We start from the raw sequence: 27,303 nt of genomic DNA, 5'->3' as shown, positions 1-27,303 counted from the left end.
CTGACCTTGTGATCCACCCACCTTGGCCTCCCAAAGTGCTGGAATTGCAGATGTGAGCCACTGTGCCCAGCCTTTTAATTTTTTTTATATATTATTTTTGTGTGTGTGAGACACAGTCTTGCTCTGTTGCCAGGCTAGAGTGCAATGGTGTGATCTCAGCTCACTGCAACCTCCACCTCCCAGTTTCCCAAGTAGCTGGGACTACAGGCGTGCGCCACCATACCCAGCTAATTTGTGTGTGTGTTGTGTGTGTTTTGTTTTTTCTCATGCCTTTGGGTTTCTTAGAGGTCCAGGCACGCCTTTCCCTTTACCCTTTGGCAATGTGGTGAAGAGAAGGGGCAGGGGTTTGTGGAGCCCTTTCTGTGTGCCAGGCACCCACTGGGTACTCCATGTATTACCTCGCTGGTCTCCACAACTTGATCGGCGTAGATCTGATTCTTCACCTTCTCCCGATGAGCAAATGGAAGTTTGATGAGGTTCACCAGCTGCCCAGGGTCACCCGGCCACAGTCAGGAGACAGTGTTCACATTTGGGGCCGCTCACTCTAGAATGGGTGAGAGAAAAGGGCATTCATTTGGAGTAGAATTTATACCATCTGTGCCCAAATAGGATCAGCAAAAGATGCCCCAAAGCTACCCTGACTCTCCAAGGGAGGTGCTAAGCTATGGCCGTAGTAGGGCGCCAAGTTCATACTTTGTGGTTTCGGGTCTGCAAATGGCTCAGCACTTGTTCTCATGTTAATTATAATATCTGTGTGTCATATCAGTGAATGAAAAGTGAATCATAAAGCCTGCCTTCCTAGTACGGTCAGCCAAAGACCTGTATGTTAGCAGTTTCATTTTCGGATAAGCACTCTTTGAACTCCTTATTGGCCAGGTGCAGTGGCTTGTGTCTGTAGTCCCAGCAACTTGGAAGGCTGAGGCAGGAGATTCACTTAAGTGTGGGAGTTTGAGACCAGCCCGGGCAGCACAGTGAGACCCCATCTCTAAAAAAAAATAAAAAATAAGTTAGTTAGGCATGGTGATGCCTGCCTGTAGACCCAGCCAGCTACTCAAGAGGCTGAGGCAGACGGTTGCTTGATCCCGGGAGTTGAAGGCATTAGTGAAGTGACTGTGCTACTGCACTGCAGCCTGGTGCACTGGGGTGACAGAACAAGACCCCAACTCTAAAAAATAAATTCGGGAGGCTGAGACAGGAGAATCGCTTGAACCCAGGAGGTGGAGGCTGCAGTGAGCCGAGATTGTGCCACAGTACTCCAGCCTGGGCTAGAGTGAGACTCAGTCTCAAAATAAAATAAATTTAAAACTCATCAAGAAGAGTTTAGGGAATAGATACTATAGACTTTCCAAAGGTTGAAAGATCTGGGTTGGCGTCTTAGGTTTGCAACCCTAGTAGCTGTATAACTTTCAGAGACTTTGTGCTTTTTTTTTTTTTTTCATTGAGACAGGGTCTCTGTCACCCAGACTGGAATGCAGTGGCACGATCATGACTCACTGCAGCCTCAACCTCCCAGGCTTAAGCGATCCTCCTGCCTCAGCCTCCTGAGTAGCTGGGACTACTGTGTGCTACCATGCCCGGCTAATTTTTTAGTTTTTTTTTTTTGTAGAGATAGGGTCTCAGAATGTTGCCCAGGCTGGTCTCAAACTCCTGGGCTGGACTCAAGTGATCCTCCTGCCTCAGCCTCCCAAAGTGCTGAGATTATAGGCATGAGTCTCTGCACCCGGCCTTTTCTTTTCTGAGATGGGCTCTTGCTCTGTACAGTGGCGAGATCACAGCTCACTGCAGCTATGAATTCCTGGGCTCAGGCAATCCTCCTGCCTCAGCCTCCCAAGTACCCGAGACTGCAGGTGTGTGTTACCACACCGGGCTAAGTTTCTTTTCTTTTTGAGACAAGGTCTCACTCTGTCACCCATGCTGGAGTACAGGGGCTCAATCTTGACTCACTGCAGCCTCCATGTCCCATGCTCAGGTGATCCTCCTACCTCAGCCTCCCAAGTAGCTGGGGCCACAGGTGTGTGCCACCATGTCTAGCTAGTTTTTGCATTTTTTTTTTTTGGTAGAGGTGGGGTTTTGCACGTTGCCCAGGCTAGTCTTGAACTCCTGGGCTCAAGTGATCCTCCTGCCTCAGCCTCCCAAAGAACTGGGATTGTAGGCATGAGTCACTGCACCCGGCCTTTTTTTTTTTTTTTTTTGAGATGGGCTCTTGCTATGTCACCCAGGCTGATCACAGCTCACTGCAGCCACGACTTCCTGGGCTCAGGCAATCCTCCTGCCTCAGCCTCCCAAGTGCCTGAGACTGCAGGTGTGTGTTGCCACACCTGGCTAAGTTTTTCTTTTTTCTTTTTTGTCATAAAGTCTCATTCTATCACCCATGCTGTAGTGCAGTGGTGCAGTCTTGGTTCACTGCAGCCTTGACCTCCTATGCTCAGATGATCCTCCTACCTCAGCCCCCCAAGTAGCTGGGACCACGGGTGTGCGTCTCCACGTCCAGCTAATTTCTGTAGAGATGGGGTTTTGCCATGTTGCCCAGGCTGGTCTTGAACTCCTGGGCTCAAGCAATCCTCCCGCCTCAGCCTCCCAAGTAGTCAGGACTACAGGTGTGCATTGCCATGCCTTGCTAAATTTTGTTTTTTGGTGGAGATGGGGTCTTGCTATGTTGCCCAGTCTGGTCTTGAACTCCTGGGCTTAAGTGATCCTCTCATCTCCACCTCCCAAAGTTTGCCACCTTCTTGAAACAGTCATCAGTTCTCATGACGTCTTCCCCAATTTGCAGCACATTCCCCTTCTTTGCACACTTCTTATCGCACTGAAAAATGTCCTTGTCTTTCATTTGTGTCCATGTATCCTATTTCTTTTAGGCTGCAACACCTCTGTCGGGGTGTGGGTGGCATGGGTCCCTTGTGGTATTGCAAGTTCCATGCTGGGTGCTCAGAATGTTTAATGAGCTCATGGAATAAAATTGGCACACTAGACTAATGATATAGGAAGTTGGTGAGGTCGGGTGTGGTGGCCTCATGCCTGTAATCCCAGCACTTTGGGAGGCTGAGATGGGTGGATCACTTGAGTTCAGAAGTTTGAGACCAGCATGGCCAACATGGTGAAATCTCTATTAAAAATACTAAAAATACAAAAATTAGCTGGGTGTGGTGGCTCGTGCCTGTAATCCCAGCTACTCAGGAGGCTGAGACAGGAGAATCCCTTGAACCTGGGAGGTGGAGGTTGCAGTGAGCTGAAGTTGTGCCACTGCACTCCAGCCTGGGTGACAGAGCGAGACTCTGTCTCAAAAACAAAAAGAAGCTGGCTGAACTGCTGTGAATGTCTCATCTGCAAGTATAACTCGATTTTTAGTGTCATTTATAGGAATTTTGGTATAGAAATAACAGATGAAGCAACATACGACATATAAGTCTCTGGCCAGCAGGCCATGCTGATCTTACCTAGGATTTTAACATAAGCAAAAAGACCGTGACAAATTCAAGATTGAGATTTCCCCCGTGAAGGTGTAAACCAGGACTCTGGAAAACTGAAAACAAATATGTTCACTTCTAGAAAGTGCCATCAGTTTTGGGTTGTGTTACTTCAATTTACAGCCTTGCTTTGGATGTTGGTCATCTCTAGTAGGTTTGGGTGGATGTTCCAGATTTTACTCGGTGTCCAGTTGGGTGAAGGGGTCTGTGCATTTGTCTGTGTGATTCAGCCATGAGGGCCTGTGCGGGAGAGCCAGCAGGTAGCACAGGGAGGGACTCCACGGTCTGCACTCTCAGCAGTGGCGCCAGCCTTGGGAGGACAGAGAGCCCTGGGAGGTGGCTGAGGGCAGGGCCGGGCATTGCTTCCCAAACTGTGACTGTGCCCTGCAGTAACAATACGTCTCACACCCGACACACACAATGTGAATCATTATTTATCCTCACTACGGGTGATGCACACTAATTTCAATTTCATTCTAAAGGAAAGTGCTGGCCTGTGACCCACAAGCGGTGGTCAGGAGCAGTTTAGAAAACACTGGACCGGGCCGGGCGCGGTGGCTCACGCCTGTAATCCCAGCACTTTGGGAGGCCGAGGTGGGCGGATCACGAGGTCAGGAGATCGAGACCAGCCTGGCTAACGTGGTGAAACTCTGTCTCTACTAAAAATACAAAATTAGCTAGGCATGGTGGCACATGCCTGTAATCCCAGTTACTCAGGAGGCTGAGGCAGGAGAATCACTTGAACCCGAGAGGCAGAGGTTGCGGTGAGCCGAGATCACACCATTGCACTCCAGCCTGGGCAATAAGAGCGAGACTCCATCTCAAAAAAAAAGAAAACACTGGATGATCAGGAGTTCGAGACCAGCCTGGCCAACATGGTGAAAACCTGTCCCTACTAAAAATACAAAAATTAGCCAGGCATGGTGGTGGGTGCCTGAAATCCCAGCTACTTGGGAGGCTGAGGCAGGAGAATCGCTTGAACCCAGGAGGCAGAGGATGCAGTGAGCTGGGTGTGCCATTGCACCCCAGGCCGAGTGGGCCAGAGCGCGGCTGCCCTGGGGCCAGCAGTACCTGGGTGCTTGTTGGAAATGCAGCTCTCAACTCCTCCCTGCCCCAGCGCATCAGGACCTGCCTGCAAAGCGATCGTCTGCACTTCAGTTTGAGAAGGCCTGGCCTAGAGGACGGTGGGTCTGGCCTGCTGGGCTGAGAGGCAGTACTGGGAGCGATTCTTGGGGCCTCCTTGCCAACAATTTGGTGAAACCAGCGGATACTATCGTAGCATCTCTGAGCTCCCACTGCCTCCTTGTTTCTCTGCCCGTAGTAGAAGAATGTCTTTGAAATTACTGGATGAGTTTCAGTCATACTTTCACATGGGCACAATTTCACATTCAAGCTCCTTATCCAAGGCTAATTTTATATTATGTTAAATCACTTGTTTTTGTTCTCACGGCTTCCTGCCTACTATAGGCATAATTACGAGGAAGCAGAACTTCTCCAGCAGCGAGCGCACATGCGTTCCAAAATAAGAGCAAATTCGCTCTAAACACAGGAAAAGACCTGAAGCTTTAATTAAGGAGTTAGATCCAATCCTAAAGCGCTTTTGTGGGCACTGATTGCTCCAGCTTCTGCGTCACTGCGTGAGGGAAGAGGATCCAGGCGTTAGACATGTACAGACACAAAAAACAGCTGGAGATTGGGCTTAAAATACCCACCAAGCTCCAAAGAAGAGACCCACGTTCCCAAAACATTGATTTCAGGGCTGCCAGGAAGGAAGAGCAGCAGCAGGGTGTGAGAGAAGCTCCCGTCAGCCCACAAGATGCCGTTGCCCCCCGGCCTCCTGCTGCTGCTGCTCTCTGGGGCCACGGCCACCGCCGCCCTGCCCCTGGAGGGCAGCCCCACTGGCCCAGACAGCGAGGTGAGTACAGTCCCGACGTGGCCATACGCTAGCCCACTCTCTGTCTCTTGTTGGCTTTTTGGCCTGCATGGTGAGTGTGTGTGTGCACGTATGTTGCAGTTCACAGCTTGGACAGGACACAGGGCTGAGCTTTGTAGTGATCTTGGCTGGCTTGAGGTACTGGGATGTTACATTCAGATCACTGATCCTCAGTTACATGTCCCAACCCATGAAGCCTGCTGGAAACCTGTGCAGCTCAAGGAGGACCCTTCATGCCAGGGCTCCCTCCGTCGGGTGTCTGGGAAAGGGGAAGCGAGTGTACCGGTCCGCTGCAGGGCAGGCGTGGAGCTGCGACAGCCCTTCCAGAGCCTTCAGTTACACCCAGTGCAGGCTCCCACTGGCTCAGAGTGACTGGCATCGTTACATTTTCCGTTGTGAGAATTTGTTACTTCATGAGGTGATTGATTGTTCTTTTTTCCATTTTGAGAAAGTTCCAAGAAAGAGTATATAAAGTTGAGCATTAAAAATGGATTTTTCTCTAAAATTATCAGATGAGTTTCAGGCAGGCCATTTATCAGCAGATTACTCCCAGAAGCTTTCTAAGGAATTTGAAAAACCAGAATTCAACGTTTCAGTCCCATCATCTCAGAAAGCAACTTGTGGACATCCAGGAGTGTGGCCAAAGGTGGGAGAATGAATAAATTAGCCTGATCCACCTTGGGGCTTCTCAGCTGCCAGTCACTGGGGGGAAAATGGCAGATTTCCTGACGTCTCCTAATTAAGGACCTTAGCAAAGAGTGTGGAGCAAAACCACCAGGTTTTTTTCCTTGACTTAAAATGACCAACTTTTCCTTTTCTCTAATTAGAGCAATTTATTTAAGGCGTTCGCTTCACTTTCTCATCCTCATCCTTTAAGTGGAAATGAGGCTTATTGCTGTGGAGCATCTTTTCATTTTTTTCTTTTTATTTATTTATTTTTAATATTTTCTTTCTCTTTTCTCCAGGGTAGTCTTCTAGTAGATCTTTTTTTTTTTTTTTTTTTTTTTTTTTGTGAGGAGATTGCATATCTTCGAATGCCTGCTGCCTGAGCCAGATTGCTGAGTTTTCTTTCCTTTGCCATCTGCTTCTCTTTAAAAGCATATGCAGGAAGCGGCAGGAATAAGGAAAAGCAGCCTCCTGACTTTCCTCGCTTGGTGGTTTGAGTGGACCTCCCAGGCCAGTGCCGGGCCCCTCATAGGAGAGGAAGCCAGGGAGGTGGCCAGGCGGCAGGAAGGCGCACCCCCGCAGCAATCCGCACGCCGGGACAGAACGCCCTGCAAGAACTTCTTCTGGAAGACCTTCTCCTCCTGCAAATAAAACCTCACCCGTGATTACTCACGCAAGTGTAATGACAGACCTGAATAAAATGTATTAAGCAGCAGCGATCTTTCCTTTCCTCCTTCCCAAGTCATTTGAAAAGTGTTTTTTATTTAAATTCCAATAATGCCCAATACTGACATGTCTTAAGTAATTTGGAACCCAAAGTGAACATCTTTGATAAAGATTGTTTTGTGGTTTGACTGAACCATGCTAAGTGCAGGCACTGGGCTTTCCTTCTGACGTTCATTATGGTGCTGGGAAGCTCTGTCTTTGATTTAAAATAAAATAGTTAAAGGCTACATAATTAAGAGTTCAGAATAACATCTTATTTCAGTTTATGAATTGATATGAATTGTCTAATTTAAAAAATATTTCCCTAACATTAAAAGGAAATTTTTAACATCAGGCTCAAAAAGCAAAATGATTATTCCTCATGTTTTAGCTGAAATTAATTTTAAAACATTACACAGAAAACATGCTGACATGCCTGCGAAACTTACACTCGCACTTGCTGTTAGGTACCAGTTTTAATTAGTAGCTTAATGGGTTGTAATTCTTTTCATGGGTTATAGCTTCAGATTTGCTTTGGGAGGAATGAAGTCTACTCACAGAATTTTTTTTTTTTTTTTTTTGAGACAGAGTCTAGCTGTCACCCAGGCTAGAGTGCAGCGGAATGATCTCAGCTCACTGCAACATCCGCCTCCCAGGTTCATGTGATTCTCCTGCCTCAGCTTTCCAAGTAGCTGGGACTACAGCATGCGCCACCATGCCTGGCTAATTTTTCTTTCTTTTTTTTTTTTTTTTTTTGAGATGGAGTTTCGCTTTTGTTGCCCGTGGCGTGGTCTCAGCTCACTGCAACTTCCGCCTCCTGGGTTCAAGTGACTCTCCTGCCTCAGCCTCCCATGTAGCTGGGACTAGAGGCACACACCACCACGCCTGGCTAATATTTGTATTTTTATTTTATTTATTTATTTTGAGACAGAGTCTCACTCTGTTGCCAAGGCCAGAGTACAGTGGCACGGTCTCGGCTCACTGCAGGCTCCGCCTCCTGGGTTCATGCCATTCTGCCTCAGTCCCAGCCTGTAGCTGGGACTACAGGCGCCCGCCACCATGCCCGGCTAATTTTTTGTATTTTTAGTAGAGACGGGTTTTCAGTTTTCATCGTGTTAGCCAGGATGGTCTCGATCTCCTGACCTCATGATCCGCGTAATTTTTGTATTTTTTTTTTTTTTTTTTTTGAGACTGAGTCTCGCTGTGTCGCTCAGGCTGGAGTGCAGTGGTGCGATCTCGGCTCACTGCAAGCTCCACCTCCCGGGTTCACGCCATTCTCCCGCCTCAGCCTCCGAGTAGCTGGGACTACAGGCGCCCGCCACCTCGCCCGGCTAGTTTTTTGTATTTTTAGTAGAGACGGGGTTTCACCATGTTAGCCAGGATGGTCTCGATCTCCTGACCCCGTGATCCACCCGCCTCGGCCTCCCAAAGTGCTGGGATTACAGGCTTGAGCCACCGCGCCCGGCCAATTTTTGTATTTTTAATAGAGACGGGGGTTTCTCCATGTTGGTCAGGCTGGTCTCGAACTCCTGACCTCAGGTGATCCACCTGCCTTGGCCTCCCAAAGTGCTGGGATTATAGGCATGAGCCACCACGCCTGGCTGTGAAGGTTTTTAGATGCTAAACTTTATTGGAAAAACCAGCAAAGGCTGGCTGGAGGACATGGGAATATTCTCTTCTCTGGACACTGGGGAGTGGACTTCCTGAGAATGACTGCTGACCATTCCATTGTTTTCTGCCGAGCTGAGCTCATATTCATAATTACTAGTTGAATAAAGTATAATGTGATGGAAGAGACTTAATAGTATCCACGTTTCCAAACACAGCAGCTTTAGGAGACCAGTAATTGGGTCAGTGAACTGGTGGAAGCTGCCTGCCTGAAAGGCCAGCTAACCTTCCAGAACTTTAAGATTTTTCTAGAAAGAAGCCATGCTCATTGTTTTTGTTTTTAAATTGGGGTCGGCAGGGTGCAGTGGCTCATGCCTGTAATCCCAGCACTGTGGGAGGCCAAGGCAGGTAGATCGCTTGGGGCCAGGAGTTCGAGACCAGCCTGGCCAATGTGATGAAACCCTGTCTTTACTGAAAATACAAAAATTACCCAGATGTGATGGCGCATGCCTGTAATCCCAGCTACTTGGGAGGCTGAGGCACGAGAATCACTTGAACCTGGGAGGCAGAGGTTATAGTGAGCCGAGATCATGCCACTGCACTCCAGTCTGGGTGACAGAATGAGACTCTGTCTCAAAAATAATAGTAAAATAAAATAGGGGCCAGGTGTGGTGGCTCACACCTGTAATCCCAGCATCTTGCGAAGCCGAGGTGGGTGGATCACCTGAGGTCAGGTGTTCAAGACCAGCCTGATCAATGTGGTGAAACCCTGTCTCTACTAAAAATACAAAAATTAGCCGGGCGTGGTGGCACATACCTGTAACCCCAGCTACTCGGGAGGCTGAGGCAGGAGAATCGCCTGAACCCGGGAGGCAGAGGTTGCAGTGAGCCAAGATTGTGCTACTGTACTCCAGCCTGGGTGACAGACTCTGTCTCAAAAAATAAAATAAATTAATAAATTGGGGTCATCCATACAGACATTAAGATTGGGGGTTTTACCTTTTAACTGAGTAGTATCTGTAGGATTGTGAGGCTCTACTAGTGCTCCTGCCAGGAAATTCATCAAGTCTAAGCCTACCTTAGTTCAGGGGACTTACAACATTAACTGGCGTCAACTGCATGTTAGACCAGATGAATATGCTTGTGATTAATAAATCAAGGTAAAATGGTAATCTTCCCCCATGTGGTTTTTGGCGGACTTTTCTGTAGTTCAGTATAGTCAGGTGTGTAGATCTGGGCAATCAGACCCTGGGCAATTTCAAGTTCATTCTCTTGTTATTCTGTCCAGGATTTGGCACCAGAACAGCTCCTTAACTGCTGAGGCGGAATGAAGGATGACAGGCACTCACAGTTTTCCTATTTCAGGGCTGACAGCAAAGGATTCCAGGCTTTAGGAAACTCAGATTGGGAAGCTGAGGGGAGATACTTACCTTGATTTAAACAGCACCTGTTGAAGGGGCAGCCCATCTTTTTTTCTTTTTTCTTTTTTTTTTGAGATGGAGTCTCGCTCTGTTGCCCAGGCTCTGGAGTGCAGTGGCGCGATTTCGGCTCACTGAAAGCTCCGCCTCCCGGGCTCACGTCATTTTTCTGCCTCAGCCTCCCGAGTAGCTGGGACTACAGGTGCCCACCACCACGCCCAGCTAATTTTTTGTATTTTTAGTAGAGAGGGGTTTCACCGTGTTAGCCAGGATGGTCTCAATCTCCTGACCTTGTGATCCGCCCGCCTCGGCCTCCCAAAGTGCTGGGATTACAGGTATGAGCCACCGCGCCCGGCCCTCTTAAAAACAGTAGTGTCTTCCATAGAGAGAGGTTTCATTTGGAATGTATTAGGCTGTTCTTGTGTTGCTATAAAGAAATACCTGGCCAGGCGCAGTGGCTCATGCCTGTAATTCCAGCAGCCTGTAATTTCCAGACCAGTATGACCAAAATGGTGAAACCCCATCTCTACTAAAAATACAAAAAAATAAGCCAGGCGTGGTGGCGGGCACCTATAATCCCAGCTACTCAGGAGGCTGAGGCAGGAGAATCGCTTCAACCTGGGAGGCGGAGGTTGCAGTGAGCTGAGATTGCACCATTGCACTCCAGCCTGGGCAACAAGAGCACAACTCTGTCTCAAAAAAAAAAAAAAAAACCTGAGAAGAGGTTTAATTGACTCATGGTTCCACAGGCTGTATAGAAGCATGGCACCAGGTGGCCGGGTGCGGTGGCTCACACCCGTAATCCCAACACTTTGGGAGACCGAGGCGGGCAGATCACCTGAGGTTGGACTGGACCAACCCGACCAACATGGAGAAAGCCCGTCTCTACTAAAAATACAAAATTAGCCGGGCTAATGGTGGTGGCACATGCCTGTAATCCCAGCTACTAGGGAGGCTGAGGCAGGAGAATTGCTTGAACCTGGGAGGTAGAGGTTGCGGTGAGTCGAGATCGCGCCATTGCACTCCAGCCTGGGCAACAAGAGCAAAACTCTGTCTCAAAAAAAAAAAAAAAAAAAAAAACAAGCACGGCACCAGGAATCTATCTGCTCAGTTTCTGGTGAGGCCTCAGGAAGCTTCCAATCATTACTGAAAGCCAAGTAGGACCCAGTGTATCACACAGTGAGGAGAGCAAGAGCAAGAGCAAGAGAGAGACTTGGGCTGGGTAAGGGGATGCTATACACACTTTTTTTTTCTTTTTCGAGACGGAGTTTCGCTCTTGTTGCCTAGGCTGGAGTGCAATGGCATGATCTCAGCTCACTGCAACCTGCACCTCCCAGGTTCAAGCGATTCTCCTGCCTTAGCCTCCTGAGTAGCTGGGATTACAGCTACAAGCATGAGCCACTGTGGTACCACCCCTGGGCTATTTGTAACTTCTTATAATGCTAGTAAAAATAGTAATTTCTTTTTCCCATTTTGCATTTGTAATTAAAAAACGTATTTGTCTTGTTAAAAAAATTAGTCTGGAGGAAAAGCTAGAATTTTGGGGGTAATAGTTCTTATGGTACTGAAAAATACAGCCGGGCGTGGTGGCTCATGCTTGTAATCCCAGCACTTTGGGAGGCCGAGGACGGCAGATCACGTGAGGTCAGAAGTTTGATATCAACCTGGCCAACGTGGAGAAACCCCATCACTACTAAAAATACAAAAATTAGCCGGGGGTGGTGGCACACCCCTGTAATCCCAGCTATTTGGGAGGTTGAGGCAGGAGAATCCGTTGAACCTGGTGAACCTGGGAGGCGGAGGTTGCAGTGAGCTGAGATCAAGCCACTGTACTCCAGCCTGGGCGACAGAGCAAGATTGTCTCAAAAAAAAAAAAAAAAAAAGGAAAAGAAAAAGATCGAAGAAAATCCAGTATCCATGCCTTAACCTGTTGGTTCATTTCCTTGTAACTTTGTTAATTGCACGAGTGTTGTCTGATATCATCTGAGCAAGTCGCCAACTCTAAGGTTCTGCAATCTGAAAGTGCAGTGCAGCTCCTGGGAGGGTGTCTGTCCCCCTGGCTGGAGGCTCTTGAACAGAACGGAGGCTCTCACTGTCGGAGCCGTTGGGAGGACTCAGGCAGTGGATGGGGATGCAGACTAGATCATGTCCAAGGTCCTTAAAAACCGCAAGGTGTATAAGATGCAGCCAAAAGGATTTAAGGTAAAACTCCACAAACAAAAGGGACAAAAACCCTCAAGGTGGGGGGAGGAAAAAAAAAAAGCTTGAACAGGTAATTAGGAATTAAACAGCTAAATAATTTTTTTTTTTGAGAGGGAGTTTTGCCCAGGCTGGAGTGCAATGGCACGATCTTGGCTCACCACAACGTCCGCCTCCCAGGTTCAAGCAATTCTCCTGCTTCAGCCTCCCTAGTAGCTGGGATTACAGGCATGCGCCACCACGCCCGGCTAATTTTGTATTTTTAGTAGAGACGAGGTTTCTCCATGTTGGTCAGGCTGGTCTCAAACTCCCCACCTCAGGTGATCCGCCCGCCTCGGCCTCCCAAAGTGCTGGGATTACAGGCATGAGCCACCGCGCCCAGCAATAATCTGGTTATTAAAGACACATTAATAATTCTTGTAATTGAAGCAGGTTTTCTTTTTTCTACAGACCACTATTATTTTATTCCTGTCTCTCTGGAAAATGAAAAATCCGTTAGTTTTTCTCTTTTGCTTTTACCCAGAAATTAAAGGTTGGTAAGTGGTAATTAGCATAGCACCTGTCAAAGCCAGTTGCCTAATGGGGACCGACATTTGACTTAAGTTGAAAGAATGGAATATGGCTAATGTAGAGTTCATTAGTTCCAGCTGCTTTCTTTGACATTCTTTTCTCCTAGTATGAGAACAGGTATGGCCTGCTCTCTCTTGCTCCCATTTTTAGACATATTGCTGTGCTCCTGTGTGCCTATTCTACAAGGCTGGAGGCACAGTGGTTATAGGGAAGTAAATGGTAATGGGGCAATATGTTTGTGACCACATTCATTATACATCTGGGCTAGAGTTCACAGGTCTTTGCCCTACTGACTCTTGATAGAGGACTCCAGCACCCTGTCTGCCCCTGAGAAATGAAAGAGAACCACTCTCCACTGTCTACTATACATTAGGTACTAGGATTTTTCTCATTATAGTACTTCATTCCTTTTTTGAGGGGGGATTGGATTATTTATTTTGAGACAGGGCCTCACTCTGTCACCCAGGGTGAAGTGCAGTGGCACGATCATAGCTCATTGCAGCCTCAAACTCCTGGGCTCACGTGATCCTTCTGCCTTGACCTCCTGAGTATCTAGGATTACAGGCATGTGCCACTACACCCGGCTCATTTTTAGTTTTTAAATTTTTGTAGAGATAGGGTCTTGCTATGTTCCCCAGGTCGGTCGGTCATACAGTAGTTCACTTAGGCCAGGTGCGGTGGCTCACCACCTGTAATCCCAGCACTTTGGGAGGCCAAGGCAGGTGGATCACTTGAGGTCAGAAGTTTGAGACCAGCCTAGCCAACATGGTGAAACCCTGTGTCTACTAAAAATACAAAAAAAATTTAGCCGGGTGTGGTGGCGGGCGCCTGTAATCCCAGCTACTCTGGAGGCTGAGGCAAGAGAATCGCTTGAACCCAGGAGATAGAGGTTGCAGTGAGCAGAGACTGTGCCATTACCCACAGGTTCAAACAAAACAAAACAAATATAGTACTTCATTTAACCCTTTCAAGCCTGGAGCCGTAGACTAAGAGGTTAGACTCAATCTGGTTTGTCTCACTCCCAAATCCACAGGACATTTTCCATTTTCCATCCAGTTCAGCCGCTTGGTGGATTCGCTTCAAGTACAGAATACCAATACCAAGGCCCAGACGAGTCAACGAAAGCTGTGTGTGTCTGACAGAAAGAAAATATTCTGGCTGTGTGTGGTGGCTCATGCCTGTAATCCCAAAACTCTGGGAAGCTGATGTGGGAGCATTGCTTGAGGCCTGGTTTGAGACCAGCCTGGGTAACATGGTTGGGTTTTAATGTACCCTGGATTTCCTAGGAATGTAGCTACTTTGTAAATCAAGGACAGACCCATTTACTGTTCTGGGAAATCCCACTCCCAAGGGCAATGCTGCTGGTGGTGTCTGAGCTGACAATCCCTGTGCTCTGCATGCCAGTCAGCCTGTCAGACACACAGCGAGTCCATGTGTAAGTGCAAGCATCTGACAGTGAAACACACGCCACGTCATTGGAAACTATTTTCCTTTTTGCCCTGAAATAGTACATTTGGGGCATTACAGTGATAACTGGGGCTTCTGTGAGTATGAGTGTAGATTACCAGCGATGGCTTCTATTAAAGGATAATTAAGGAGGCATTGCAAAATAAGCTATAAAAAAGGAAATGTTGGGGCTAGTGAGAGCCAATGGAGGGCATTAGTAAAAGGATGCTGAGTACATCTAAGCCCTCCTTGAATCACAGGAAAATGAAACAGTTGTTTTCTACTTAATTGTTTTCTGTATCCCCATTTTTACCCTAGGACTTACTGTGATAATTTTTTTTCGAGACAGTCTCACTCTGTTGCCCAGACTGGAGCACAGTGGCAGGATCTCAGCTCACTGCACTCTCCACCTCCTGGGTTCAAGTGATTATCATGCCTCAGCCTCCTGGGTAGCTGGGATTACAGGTGCCTACCATCACGGTGGCTAATTTTTGTATTTTTAGTAGACGGGGTTTTGTCACGTTGGCCAGGCCGGTCTCAAACTCCTGACCTCAGGTGATCCGTCTGCCTCGGCCTCCCAAAGTGCTGAGATTACAGGTGTGAGCCACTGCACCCGGCCTATTGTGACATATTTTGATATTTCTTTTTTTTTTTTCGTGACTGTCTCACTCTGTCACCCAGGCTGGAGTACAGTGGCACAATTTCAGCTCACCTCCACCTCCACTTCCTGGGTTCAAGCAATTCTCGTGCCTCAGCCTCCCAAGTAACTAGGACTACAGGCGTGTACCACGACACCTGGCTAATTTTTTATAATTTTAGTAGGGATGGGGTTTCACCATGTTGGCTAGGCTTGTCTTGAACTCCTGACCTCAGGTGATCCACCCGCCTCGGCCTCTCAAAATGCTGGGATTACAGGTGTTAGTCACTGCGCCCGGCCTATTGTGATATTTCTTTACTTAATAACTAGCCAATGAATCTCTTAATAGCATTCTGTTTTCCTCTAAGCATGCATAAAAAACGGTCAAGTAAGTCCATGATAAGTCATTACCTTTTCCCTGCAAGGAGTGTACTATAGATTACCACACCTGCAGAGCCAGTCTGTATGGAGACAGGAGGACTAACCAGGCTTGCTCTGCTTCACACCCAGAGACTTGGAGTCATAGCACACGGAAATTGCTTTAATGACTTTTTATACCCCTTGCTGATAAAGCAATTAGAAAACTGAAGAGTTTCATAGTGGTAAGATATAATTTAACAATACTGAATTAGATATTAGAAATGGACTCTCCATATGTCCCTATGGTCTACAAGCTTAATGTGGATCTTTAAACCAACAAATAAAACAATTCATTAACTGGAGAAACAAGTTTGTGGCCATAATCAGCACTCTGTAATGTCCCATCTTCACCACTATCTGTGCTTAAAATTCTGCAGTGCTATCTTCAGAATAAGGATAATGATTTGCAAATACGACCATTTCTTTTCATTGCCCTTGACAATTACCTTTTTAAAAAAAAATAAAAGTAGGGTCTTACTCTATCATCCAGGCTGGAGTGTGGTGGCATGATCAGAGCTCACTGCAGCCTTCAACTCCTGGGCTCAAGCGATCCTCTTACCTCAGCCTGAGTAGCTAGGACTATGCCTGGCTAACTTAAAATTTTTTTTGTAGAGAGAGAGTCTTGCTATGTTGCCTAAGCTGACAATTACTTTATTTAAAAAGTTTTTTTTCTGGGCCAGGGGCGGTGGCTTACGCCTGTAATCTCAGCACTTTAGGAGGCTGAGGCGGGTGGATCACCTGAGGTCAGGAGTTTGAGACCGGCCTGGCCAATGTAACAAAACGCTGTCCTTACTAAAAATACAAAAATTAGCCGGGCATGGTGGTGCATGCCTGTAATCCCAGCTACTTGGGAGGCTGAAATAGGAGAATTGCTTGAACCTGGGAGGTGGAGGTTGCAGTGAGCTGAGAGTGCACCACTGCACTCCAGACTAGGTGACAGAGTGAGACTCTGTCTCAAAAAAACAAAACTTTTTTTTTTGAGATACGGAGCCTTGCTCTGTTGCCCAGGCTGGAGTGCAGTGACACGCTCTCAGCTCACTGCAACCTCTGCCTCCCAAGTAGCTGGGGTTTCACCATATTGGCCAGGTTGGTCTCGAACTCCTGACCTCAGATGGTTCGCCCACATCAGCCTCCAAAGTGCTGGGATTAAAGGTGTGAGCCACTGTGGTGCCTGGCCTTTTTTTTTTTTTTTGAGATGGAGTGTCACTCTGTCGCCAGGCTGGAGTGCAGTGGCGTAATCTCGGCTCACTGCAAGCTCCACCTCCTGGTTCAAGGGACTCTCCTGCCTCAGCCTCCCGAGTAGCTGGGACTACAGGCTCCTGCCACCAAGCCTGGCTAATTTCTTGTACTTTTAGTAGAGACGGGTTTCACTGTGTTAGCCAGAATGGTCTCGATCTCCTGACCTCGTGATCCACCCACCTCGGCCTCCCAAAGTTCTGGGCTTACAAGCGTGAGCCACAGTGCCAGGCCCGGACTTTCTTTTTTTTTTTTTAACTGTTCCATATGGGGCAGGGCTAAATGTTAGGTGTGCGCCCATAGTCACCGCCAATTACTTTTTTTTTTTTTGTGAGATGGAGCCTCGCTCTATCACCCAGGCTGGAGTGCAGTGGTGCAATCTCAGCTCACTGCAAGCTCCGCCTCCCGGGTTCACACCATCCTCCTGCCTCAGCCTCTCGAGTAGCTGGGACTACAGGCGCCCGCCACCATGCCAGGCTAATTTTTTTGTATGTTTAGTAGAGATGGGGTTTCACCGTGTTAGCCAGGATGGTCTCTATCTCCTGACCTCGTGATCCACCCGCCTCGGCCTCCCAAAGTGTTGGGATTACAGGTGTGAGCCACCGCGCCTGGCCAATCACTGCCAATTACTTTTGAACAGAGAACATAATATGTAACTAGAGGAGGTGGGATATTGTTGATGCAGCTACATCATTGAAAATTGGCAGAAGTCCTGAAGCTGGTGGGGCTAAAAAAAAAAAAAAATTGGTGGAAGGGCATATGTTGAGACCTGGAATAGCTTTTTTGGAAGGTGCTCTAAGGTGGGGGTAGAGTAGTACATAGGTAGTCAAATGATGAGGCTGAGGGAGTCTACCAATAACAATGCCACAGAGCTTCCTTGGCACACTTCCCGCTGCTGCTATGTGGGCTCCTGTTTGGCTCGCTTAGGATTTTGCCGTTCTCCAGGTGGTGAGGCCTTCCTTGCCGAGATGCTCCGGAGGGAATGCAAGCTCTGCATCTGCTGCAGGCGCAGGGCGAGCTCCCGCTCACAGGCCTCTTGAACAGTCTCCGTCTTCCTTATGTCCCAGTTCAAAGCAACAGCCAGTGCTTTGGGGTCTTCCCTGGTAACCAACTGTAGCAAGAATAAGAACTCCTGAGAACTGGGCCTTCTGTGCGCCTCTCCTGCTGCTCTCCTGACTCTCTTTTGGGGAGTGCGATGAGGCAGTACCTGTTTATGTTACCTCTTCACACTGAAATGCCGGGTTTCCTTTACCATCAATTGCCATGAGCTTTTTTTTTTTTTTTTGACAGAGTCTCGCTCTGTTGCCCAGGCTGGAGTAGAGTGGTGCGATTTCCGCTCACTGCAAGCTCCGCCTTCCTGGTTCATGCCATTCTCCTGCCTCAGCCTCCCAAGTAGCTGGGACTACAGGCACTGGCCACCATGCCCGGCTAATTTTTTTGTATTTTTTTTTAGTAGAGATGGGGGTCTCACTATGTTCGCCAGGATGGTCTCGATCTCCTGACCTCATGATCTACCCGTCTCGGCCTCCCAAAGTGTTGGGATTACAGGCGTGAGCCATGGCGCCTGGCCGTCATGGGCTTTTTTAAGATGAGTTTTCACTCTTGTCGCCCAGGCTGGAGTACAGTGGTGCGATCTTGGCTTACTGCAATCTCTGCCTCCTGGGTTCAAGTGATTCTCTTGCCCCAGCTCCCGCCACCACACCAGGCTAATATTTGTATTTTTAGTAAAGATGGGGTTTCACCATGTTGGTCAGGCTGGTCTTGAACTCCTGACCTCAGGTGATCCACCTGCCTCGGCCTCCTAAAGTGCTGGCATTAACAGGCGTGAGCCACTGTGCCTGGCCAAGCATGGGCCTTTACTTACAACACCAACAGGAAGCAGTCCTTGGAAAGTTTACTTGGAGCAACTCTAAGGTCCTCCACCTTCAGGAAATTTAATCGAGCTCAAGTCAACAGTTTCCTTCCCTTCTATCTACAATAGGGAGGTACTTGTGACAGGGACAAGGACAAAGAATCAGAAGTAGCACCCACCCTGGCGGGTCCCCTTCCTCAAGCTTTTAGTTCCCTGTTCTTAGCCAGCAGGCGACGATCCCTCAAGTTTGCCTTTTCCTGTGACATTGACAGACCTCAGGATGGACTATAGATCTTCTTTAACCATGGAAAGAACCAGAAGCCATCTCAGAAGATTGGGCCCCGCTATTCCTCCCTGTCAGGAACAGTCATTTCATTACCAACCTGGGACCAGAGTCTGTCGGATGATCTGAAAAGTGTATGCATTTTTCTTTAAAGCTACTTTGATTTAGACTAATGAGATTTTTGCAAATGCTGGGGCATAGAATAGGCAAATTGGCAGCTAGGATTCACAGTCCGCAGAGGTGAACAAAAGGGTCCACACGTCTCTGCACGGTAATACTACATCCCAGGGCATGTCCTTCTCTGTAGCTCAGTGACCCTGGTTTCCGCCCACCTCCAAATCCTGACTAGATAAGCTCAGCTCTGGAGCCGGCTTCTCCCTCAGTGCAGTAAGGATGTGGCTCGCCAGTGTGACGTCCGAGGAGGCCTCTCTGCTGATGCCCGTGTCTACTGCATCTGCCTCCTCACCCAGGGCAGCTTTGGACTCTGCAAAGGAGACACGAGACAGAGGTCAGATGTGCTGTGACCAAACAGCCACATGACCAACTCGCCACAATAATTGGCTGGGCAAGAGAGAAACGTGCCCTTCCCGCATCCTAGCAGCTGTGGCTTCAGTGGCTCTGGCTGCATCACAAATAGTGTCCTCCCGAGGGACGCCTCCATCAGCCCTGAATTCTCAGAGTAACTCTGCCTGCAGAGAGTCCTACCTTCCTGCTTTGACAAGAGGCTGCCCTCTTTCTCCAAAGCCTCGAGGTACAGCTGCAGGAGCTGCTTGGACTGACGCACTTCCTCTCTTTGGTCAAGCACTTGTTGGAGTGTGTGCTGCAGCTGCTGGACAGTGGCACAACTCTGGAGTAGTTCCTGAGCCAGGTCTGCGCAGGGAGCGTCAACAAGCATCTAAAAAACAAACAGACGCTGAGAAATCTACAAGGACTTTCTTGTTTTTGAGATGAGTCTGCTCTGTTGCCCAGGCTGGAGGGAGATGGCGCGATCTTGGCTCACTGCAACCTCCGCCTCCCAGGTTCAAGCAATTTTCCTGCCTCAGCCTTCCTAGTAGCTGGGATTACAGGTGTGTGTCACCTAGCCCAGCTAATTTTTGTATTTTTAGTGAAGTCGGGGTTTTGCCATGTTGGCCAGGCTGGTCTCAAACTCCTGACCTCAGGTGATCTACCCGCCTTGGCCTCCCAAAGTGCTAGGATTACAGGTGTGAGCCACCGTGCCCGGCCTACAAGGACTTTCTAAACATGGTGTTCTACCTCTCAAATACATCCATTTCAGAACTCACTGAATCCATTTCCCAAAGTTACTTACTATGATGGTTGGCTGAGAGTCAAGAGAAAAGCATGTGATTTTTCCAGTTTTCTTCTAGTGTTAAAATTGGGAAGAAGGGTCGGGTGTAGTGGCTTACACCTATAATCCCAGCACTCTGGGAGGCTGAGGCAGGAGGATTGCTTGAGCCCAGGAGTTTAAGACCAGCCTGGGCAACACGTTGAAACCCTGCCTTTACGAAAAATATAAAAATTAGCCGGGCATGGTAGAGTACGCCTGTGGTCCCAGCTACTTGGGAGGCTGAGGTGGGAGGATTGCTTGAGCCCAGCAGGCAGAGGTTGCAGTGAGCCGAGATCACACTACTGCACTCCGGCCTGGATAACAGAGCTAGACCCTGTCTCAAACCAAACCAAACCAAACCAAAACACCACCAAGAAATCACTTCCTCAAAGAGGACTTCCTCCGTGTTCCAATCTAGAGTAGCCCCCATCACTCTCCGCATCCCACCGTCTGATATGCTTTCCTGTTGTTTTCTGCCTCCCTTCATCAGAATACAAGCACCATTAGAGCAGAGACTATGTCTGGCTTGTTCGCCGCTGCACGCCCACTGAAGGAACCATGACAGGCACAGGATGGGGCTCAATCAACATTTTCGGGGCCAAGCGCAGAGGCTCATGTCAATAATCCCAGCACTTTGGGAGGCCACGGTGGGAGGATTGCCTGAGCCCAGGAGTTCAAGACCAGCCTAGGCAACATGTGAAGACCTCATCTCTATAAAAAATTAATTATTTTTTTTGAGATGGAGTCTTGCTCTGTCACCAGGCTGGAGTGCAATGATGTGGTCTCAGCTCACTGCAACCTCCGCCTCTGGGTTCAAACTATTCTCTTGCCTCAGCCTCCCGTGTCGCTGGGACTACAGGCACACGCCATCACGCCCAGCTAAGTTTTGTATTTTTTTGTTTTTTGAGACGGAGTCTTGCTCTGCCTCCCAGGCTAAAATGCAGTGGTGTGATCTCTGCTCACTGCTACCTCCGCCTCCCAGGTCAAGTGATTCTCCTGCCTCAGCCTCCTGAGTAGCTGGGATTACAGGTGCTCGCCACCACGCCTGGCTAATTTTTATATTTTTAGTAGAGACTGGGTTTCACCATCTTGGCCAGGTTGCTCTTGAACTCCTGACCTTATGATCCACCCACCTCGGCCTCCCAAAGTGCTGGGATTACAGGTGTGAGCCACTGCGTCTGGCTCTATTTTTAGTAAAGACAGGGTTTCACCATGTTTGCCAGGATGGTCTTGATCTTTTGGCACCATGTTTGCCAGGATGATCTTGATCTTTTGGTGTCGTGATCTGCCCACCTCAGCCTCCTAAAGTTCTGGGATTATAGGTGTGAGCCACCGTGCCGGGCCTTATTATTTTTTTTTTTGAGAGTCTTGCTCTGTTGCCCAGCTTGGTGTGGTATAGTCATGGCTCACTGAAGCCTTGACCACCTGGGCTCAAGTGATCCTCCCACCTCAGTTTCCTGAGTAGCTGGAACTATAGGCACACGCCACCACACCCAGCTAATTTTTGTAGAGATAGGGTTTTACCACATCCAACTCCTGAACTCAGGCAATCTGCTCACCTTGGCCTCCCAAAGTGCTAGGATTACAGGTATAAGCCACTGCACCTGGCCTACAAAAATTAAAACAAAAAACAGCCCAGTTTGGTGGTTGAAGCCTACAGTCTCAGCTACCTGAGAGGCTGAGGTGGGAGGATGGCTTGAGGCCACGAGGTCGAGGATGCAGTGAGCTATGATCATGCCACTGCACTGGGTGACAGAGCAAGACCCTGTCTCAAAGAGAAATTTTCTTTGAATGAAAACATACTTTTTTTATCCCAATCTTTTTTTTTTTGAGACAGAGTCTCGCTCTGTCACCCGGGCTGGAGTGCAGTGGCGCAATCTCAGCTCACTGCAAGCTCCGCCTCTCGGGTTCACACCATTCTCCTGCCTCAGCCTCCCGAGTAGCTGGGACTACAGGCGCCCGCCACCACGCCCGGCTAATTTTTTTGTATTTTTAGTAGAGATGGGGTTTCACCGTGTTGGCCACCATGGTCTTGATCTCCTGACCTCGTGATCCGCCCACCTCAGCCTCCCAAAGTGCTGGGATTACAGGTGTGAGCCACCGCGCCTGGCCTATCCCAGTCTTACTAGAGAGAAAACACAAGGAGAGAAGCTAAGCTGCCGGCTCAAAGTCGTGGTGATAGCGCTGGGATGTGAAGCCAGCTACTACAATGCTACATTCTCTAGCAGGCATCCCTGACCCCAGGGTCCACCTAACTAGGTTTAGGGTGGATCCCAGGCATTTGCATTAAAAAAAAAAATTTGGCCAGGCATGGTGGCTCACGCCAGTAATCCCAGCAGTTTGGGAGGCTGAGGCAGGTGGATCACTTGAGATGAGGAGTTGAAGACCAGCCTGGCCAACATGATGAAACCCCATCTCTACTAAAAATACCAAAATTAGCTGGGCGTGTTGGTGTGCACCTGTAATTCCAGCTACCCGGGATGATGAGGCAGGAGAATCACTTGAACCCGGGAGGTGGAGGTTGCAGTGAGCTGAGATCGCACCACTGCACTCCAGCCTGGACGACAGAGTAAGACCGTGTCTCAAAAAAAAAAAAGAAAAAAAATCCGCAGGTAATTCTGCTTCATGATGAGGGTTGAAAAATCACTCTAGGTGAGAATGAAAAGATGAAAAATCTTAGTTGTCATTTAAGAATTATTTAAAAATTAAGATTAAAACAAAGAAATTGTTATGGCAAGTATGGAAGCTAAGCAGGTGCTGGGCGGGGGGCAGAGGCCAGATGAGCATTGCGGCAGATTGTGGAGGAGGCTTACCTGGAGGTCTTCCTCTGAGAGGAGGATGATGCTGGACAGATCTTCTTTCAGCTGCCTGGCCACATTCTTCCACTTCAACCCTGCTCCCCTGTCTGTTTCATCTACATCAAAGGACTCTTGGGAAATCCAAGCTGTACCTCCATCTGACACATGGGAGAAAATGCCAGTCACAGAACAACCTGAAGTGCTGTTTTCACCTCCTCTCCAAGCACACACAGACCTCTTGAGGATCTAGATTAATTTCAATGGGAAAGAAGCGTCTTATCTCAAGGATTCACAGGAGGGCCAATCTCCATCTAGGACCTTGATTTTCCCTCTTCTTTCATCTTTTTTTTTTTTTTTTGAGACAGTCTCACTCTGTTGCCCAGGCTGGAGTGCAGTGGCACGATCTTGGCTCACTGCAACCTCCACCTCCCAGGTTCAAGCGATTCTCCTGCCTCAGCCTTCCAAGTAGCTGGGATTACAGGTGCCCACCACCATGCCCAGCTAATTCTGGTATTTTTAGTAGAGACGGAGTTTCTCCATGTTGGCCATGCTGGTCTCAAACTCCTGATTTCAAGTGATTCTCCTGCTTCGGTCTCCCAAAGTGCTGGGATTACAGGTGTGAGCCACCGTGCCTGACTCTCTTTCATCTTTATTTCTGTGTGCAATGGCTCTGTATTCTTCCATAGAAAGAAGCCATTTAAACCCAATGTATGGTCACACATACACAGAATCCCATCACACTTCTCCTTTTGGTTTCTGTGCGTCCAGGTGTATCCTGTTTTTGTAAACAAAAACAGTCATTTTTGCCAGCATTTCTCTGGTGCTTGGTCCCTTCTTTTTTGGGGGGACAGAGTTTCACTCCTGTTGCCCAGGCTGGAGTGCAATGGCGCGATCTCGGCTCACCACAACCTCCGCCTACTGGGTTCAAGCGATTCTCCTGCTTCAGCCTCCCGAGTAGCTGAGATTACAGGCATGTGCCACCACGCCTGGCTAATTTTGTATTTTTAGTAGAGATGGGGTTTCTCCATGTTGGTCAGGCTGGTCTTGAACTCCTGACCTAAGGTGATCCGGCCGCCTCGGCCTCCCAAAGTGCTGGGATTATAGGCGTGAGCCACCGCACCTGCCCCCTTTTTTTTTTTTTTTTTTTTGAGACGGAGTCTCGCTCTGTCGCCCAGGCTGGAGTGCAGTGGCCGCATCTCAGCTCACTGCAAGCTCCGCCTCCCGGGTCTACGCCATTCTCCTGCCTCAGCCTCCCGAGTAGCTGGGACTACAGGCGCCCGCCACCTCACCCGGCTAGTTTTTTGTATTTTTTAGTAGAGACGGGGTTTCACCGTATTAGCCAGGCTGGTCTCGATCTCCTGACCTTGTGATCCGCCCGTCTCAGCCTCCCAAAGTGCTGGGATTACAGGCTTGAGCCACCGCGCCCGGCCGCCCCTTTTTTTTTTTTTGAGACGGAGTCTCACTCTGTCGCCCAGACTGGAGTGCAGTGGTGTGATCTTGGCTCACTGCAAGCTCCACCTCCCGGGTTCACACCATTCTCCTGCCTCAGCCTCCCGAGTAGCTGGGACTACAGGTGCCTGCCACCATGCCCGGCTAATTTTTTATATGTTTTAGTAGAGATGGGGTTTCACTGTGTTAGCCAGGATGGTCTCGATCTCCTGACCTCATGATCCGCCCATCTTGGCCTCCCAAAGTGCTAGGATTACAGGCCTGAGCCACCGCACCCAGCCTGGTCCCTTCTTTAACTGGGGGAGCTGTAGCCATCAATTGCTGTCCCTTAGGCATGAGTACAAAGGTGGCTGGTAGGGCCACTGCTGTAGGATACTTTCCTCAATTTTGTGGCACACTTCAAGACACTTTTTTTTAAGTCCCTCCCTAAAAGTAATCCCCTCTCAAGACACTTCTTGATCCTTGGTCACCAATGTTAGTCCCCTTTATATCTCCTGTGATGATGATGATGACAGTGACAGGTAACATTTATTGAGTCCTTAACTATGCGCCAGGTAAGATCTAAACGTTTCATATCAGTGGTTCTCAAGTGGGAGCGATTTTGCCCGCCAGGAGACATCTGACAATATCTGGAGTTATTTATTCTTGGTTATCATAGTTGTAGGGGGAAGTTCCTAATATCTAGGATGCTGCTAAACATCCTACAATACAAAAAGCATCCTCTCCACAACTCCAGCCCCAAATGTCAACAGTATCATTGAGAAACCCTGGTTTGATATGTACTATATTTTCTTTACAACAATCTTAGGGGACAGGTTCTATAATTATGATGTCAACAAGGCACTGAGAGGTTATGTAATTTGCACAAGGTCACCTGGCTAGTAAATGGTAGAGCCAGGATCCAGACCTAAACAGCCGGACTGCAGCCTGCAGCACTGAGCTCCCTGCCAGGCTGCATTTTAGTTGCTGTCTGTCCATGACTTAGTTGAGAACTGGGCCCATGTCTCATTCATCTATTTTTTTTTTTTTTTTGAGACACAGTCTCGCTCTGTCGCCCAGGATGGAGTGCAGCGGCACCACCTCAGCTCACTGCAACCTCCACCTCCCAGGTTCAAGCAATTCTCCCGCCTCAGCCTCCCAAGTAGCTGGGATTACAGGTGCCTGCCACCATGCTCAGCTAGTTTTTGTATTTTCAGTAGAGATGGGCTTTCGCCATGTTGGCCAGGCTGGTCTCAAACTTCTGACCTCAGGTGACCTGCCCACCATGCCTGGCCTCATTCATCTTTATTTCCAGGACTCAGCACCATGGCTGGCACATAGAAAATGCTCAGTAAATGTTTGTTGAACAAATGCTTAAAAAGCCAGACAAATGGCAACTGTCTGTGCAGTGAAAGTAATCATGACGGATGCTGTACTGCATAGGCCGTTTTCGATATGGCTAGAGTTTCTCACCTGAATTGTTGTAGGCCCATTTCTCATTATTGGCCAACGCCACAAACTTAGTATTGGAAGGTAGACACAGAAAGTAATCGTCATCATCCACTATGGTGCCATCCTCTGCCAGGACCAGGGTGACTGGTGTCAGGGACTTATCAATGGCCAGAATGTCACAGGCTGAAAAGAATAAAATATTTGGCAAATGACAAATAACCATAAGTAAAGTATATCTGTCCCTGCACCTCAAGTAGGTATGGCTCCAGAGCTGAGCAGAACTCCTGGTAGGTAACAACTAGAATAACAATCATCACTTCTAGCACTAATAGAACACTCATTACGTGCCTGATTCTGTTCTAAGTGTTCTTTTCTTTTCTTTCTTTTTTTTTTTTTTTGGTAGCAGGGTCTCACTTTGTTAACCAGGCTGGAGTGCAGTGGTATGATCTCGGCTCACTGCAACCTCTGCCTCCCAGGTTCAAGTGATACTCCTGTCTCAGCCTCCCAAGTAGCTGGGATTATAGGTGTGCACCACCGTGTCCAGCTAATTTTTGTATTTTTAGTAGAGACGTGGTTTCACCATGTTGACCAGGCTGGTCTCAAACTCCTGACCTTGTGATCCGCCTGCCTTGGCCTCCCAAAGTGCTGGGATTAGAGGCGTGAGCCATGCGCCCAGCCCTAAGTGCTTTTCTTTTTTCTTTTTTTTTTGAGATGTAGTCTCACTCTGTCGCCCAGGCTGGAGTGCAGTGGTACAATCTTGGCTCACTGCAACCTCCGCCCCGGGTTCAAGCAATTCTCTGCCTTAGTCTCCCGAGTAGCTGGGATTACAGGCGCTGGCCACCGTGCCCGGCTAATTTTTGTATTTTTAGTAGAGACAGGGTTTCACCATCTTGGCCAGCCTGGTCTGGAACTCCTGACCTAATGATCTAGCTGCCTCGGCCTCCCAAAGTGCTGGGATTACAGGCGTGAGCCACCATGTCTGGCCTAAGTGCTTTTCATATACAGTATTTAATCTCATAATAATCCTGTAAAGTAGGTACTATTATTAGTTCTGTTTTATAGATGATGAACCCAAGGCTCAGAGAGGTTAAGTAACTGGTCCAGGATCACGCCGGAAGTGGCAAAGCTGGGACTTAAATCCACAAAGTCTGGCTCCTGAAAGTAGCTCCAGCTACTCTGCACTCATGTGTGGTACGCATTTGAGTTTTTACTGGAATGAACAACCAAAGTCTGGTCTGATTCCCTGCGAACAAGCAGTCTCTCATTCATTTATTCAGTTGTCCTCTTTTTTTTTTTTTTTATTATTGAGATGGAGTCTCACTCTGTTGCCCAGGCTGGAGTGCAGTGGTGTATCTTGGCTCACTGCAAGCTCCGCCTCCTGGGTTCACATCTTTCTCCTGCCTCAGCCTCTTGAGTAGCTGGGATTTCAGGCGCCCATCACCACGACCGGCAAATTTTTTTGTGTTTTTAGTAGAGACGTGGTTTCTTCATGTTAGCCAGGATGGTCTCAATTTCCTGACTTCGTGATCCGCCCGCCTCAGCCTCCTGAAGTGCTGGGATTCCAGGCGTGAGCCATCACGCCCGGCCCTCAGTTGTCCTCTTAAATTCTACGTGACGAATGTCAAAAAATACACCAAAAACACCAGGCGCGGTGGCTCATGCCTGTAATCCCAGCACTTTGGGAGGCCGAGGTGGGCAGATCACGAGGTCAGGAAATCAAGACCATCCTGGCTAACACGGTGAAACCCCGTCTCTACTAAGAAAGTACAAAAAATTAGCCGGGTGTGGTGGTAGGCGCCTGTAGTCCCAGTTACTCCAGAGGCTGAGCAGGAGAATGGCGTGAACCCGGGAGGCGGAG

At 48.5% G+C, this 27,303-nt stretch overlaps 2 protein-coding genes across 7 annotated transcripts in view; one reads left to right on the top strand and one right to left on the bottom strand.

Annotated features, from left to right (window-relative positions):
* DFFA (DNA fragmentation factor subunit alpha) overlaps window positions 1-27,303 on the bottom strand; it is a 39,252-nt gene that overhangs the window by 10,114 nt on the left and 1,835 nt on the right. The window contains exons 2-6 of one of the 4 annotated variants that reach the window (XR_012426294.1): window positions 25,467-25,628; window positions 22,581-22,723; window positions 19,146-19,335; window positions 18,773-18,924; window positions 399-544 (exon numbers count right to left, since the gene is read on the bottom strand). Coding sequence is in view for 3 of the 4 variants with exons in the window: in XM_005544819.5 (XP_005544876.3) it covers window positions 17,204-17,416; window positions 18,773-18,924; window positions 19,146-19,335; window positions 22,581-22,723; window positions 25,467-25,628 (860 nt within the window). In the remaining variant the exon portion in view is untranslated. Of the gene's footprint in view, window positions 1-183; window positions 545-16,544; window positions 17,417-18,772; window positions 18,925-19,145; window positions 19,336-22,580; window positions 22,724-25,466; window positions 25,629-27,303 lie in introns of those variants that run through there. The other 3 variants (XM_015442733.4, XM_005544819.5, XM_045387391.3) reach the window with 3 other exon arrangements.
* CORT (cortistatin) lies at window positions 5,095-6,781 on the top strand. 3 transcript variants are annotated; one of them, XM_045387411.2, is made up of 3 exons: window positions 5,095-5,382; window positions 5,913-6,046; window positions 6,499-6,781. In XM_045387411.2, exons 1-3 carry the CDS (start codon window positions 5,133-5,135, stop codon window positions 6,715-6,717), a joined length of 603 nt encoding a protein of 200 aa, XP_045243346.2. In that variant the 5' UTR covers window positions 5,095-5,132; the 3' UTR covers window positions 6,718-6,781. The 3 variants fall into 3 exon arrangements, with proteins under 3 accessions (XP_045243346.2, XP_045243345.1, XP_015298230.1); XM_045387410.2 differs by lacking the exon at window positions 5,913-6,046 and having other exon boundaries at window positions 5,196-5,382; window positions 6,508-6,781; XM_015442744.3 differs by lacking the exon at window positions 5,913-6,046 and having other exon boundaries at window positions 5,196-5,382.

This window comes from Macaca fascicularis, chromosome 1, assembly GCF_037993035.2.
Source record: "Macaca fascicularis isolate 582-1 chromosome 1, T2T-MFA8v1.1".
NCBI lineage: Eukaryota > Metazoa > Chordata > Mammalia > Primates > Cercopithecidae > Macaca > Macaca fascicularis.
This window is presented reverse-complemented; position numbering and strand designations above follow the sequence as displayed.

Excerpts from the sequence above, each read along its gene's own strand:
- CORT (XM_045387411.2), top strand. The coding sequence starts at position 5,133 with ATGTACAGACACAAAAAACAGCTGGAGATTGGGCTTAAAATACCCACC. Across the intron at positions 5,383-5,912 it reads CCACTGGCCCAGACAGCGAG|ATGAGTTTCAGGCAGGCCAT; the intron begins GTGAGTACAGTC and ends TAAAATTATCAG. Across the intron at positions 6,047-6,498 it reads ATCCAGGAGTGTGGCCAAAG|CATATGCAGGAAGCGGCAGG; the intron begins GTGGGAGAATGA and ends TCTCTTTAAAAG.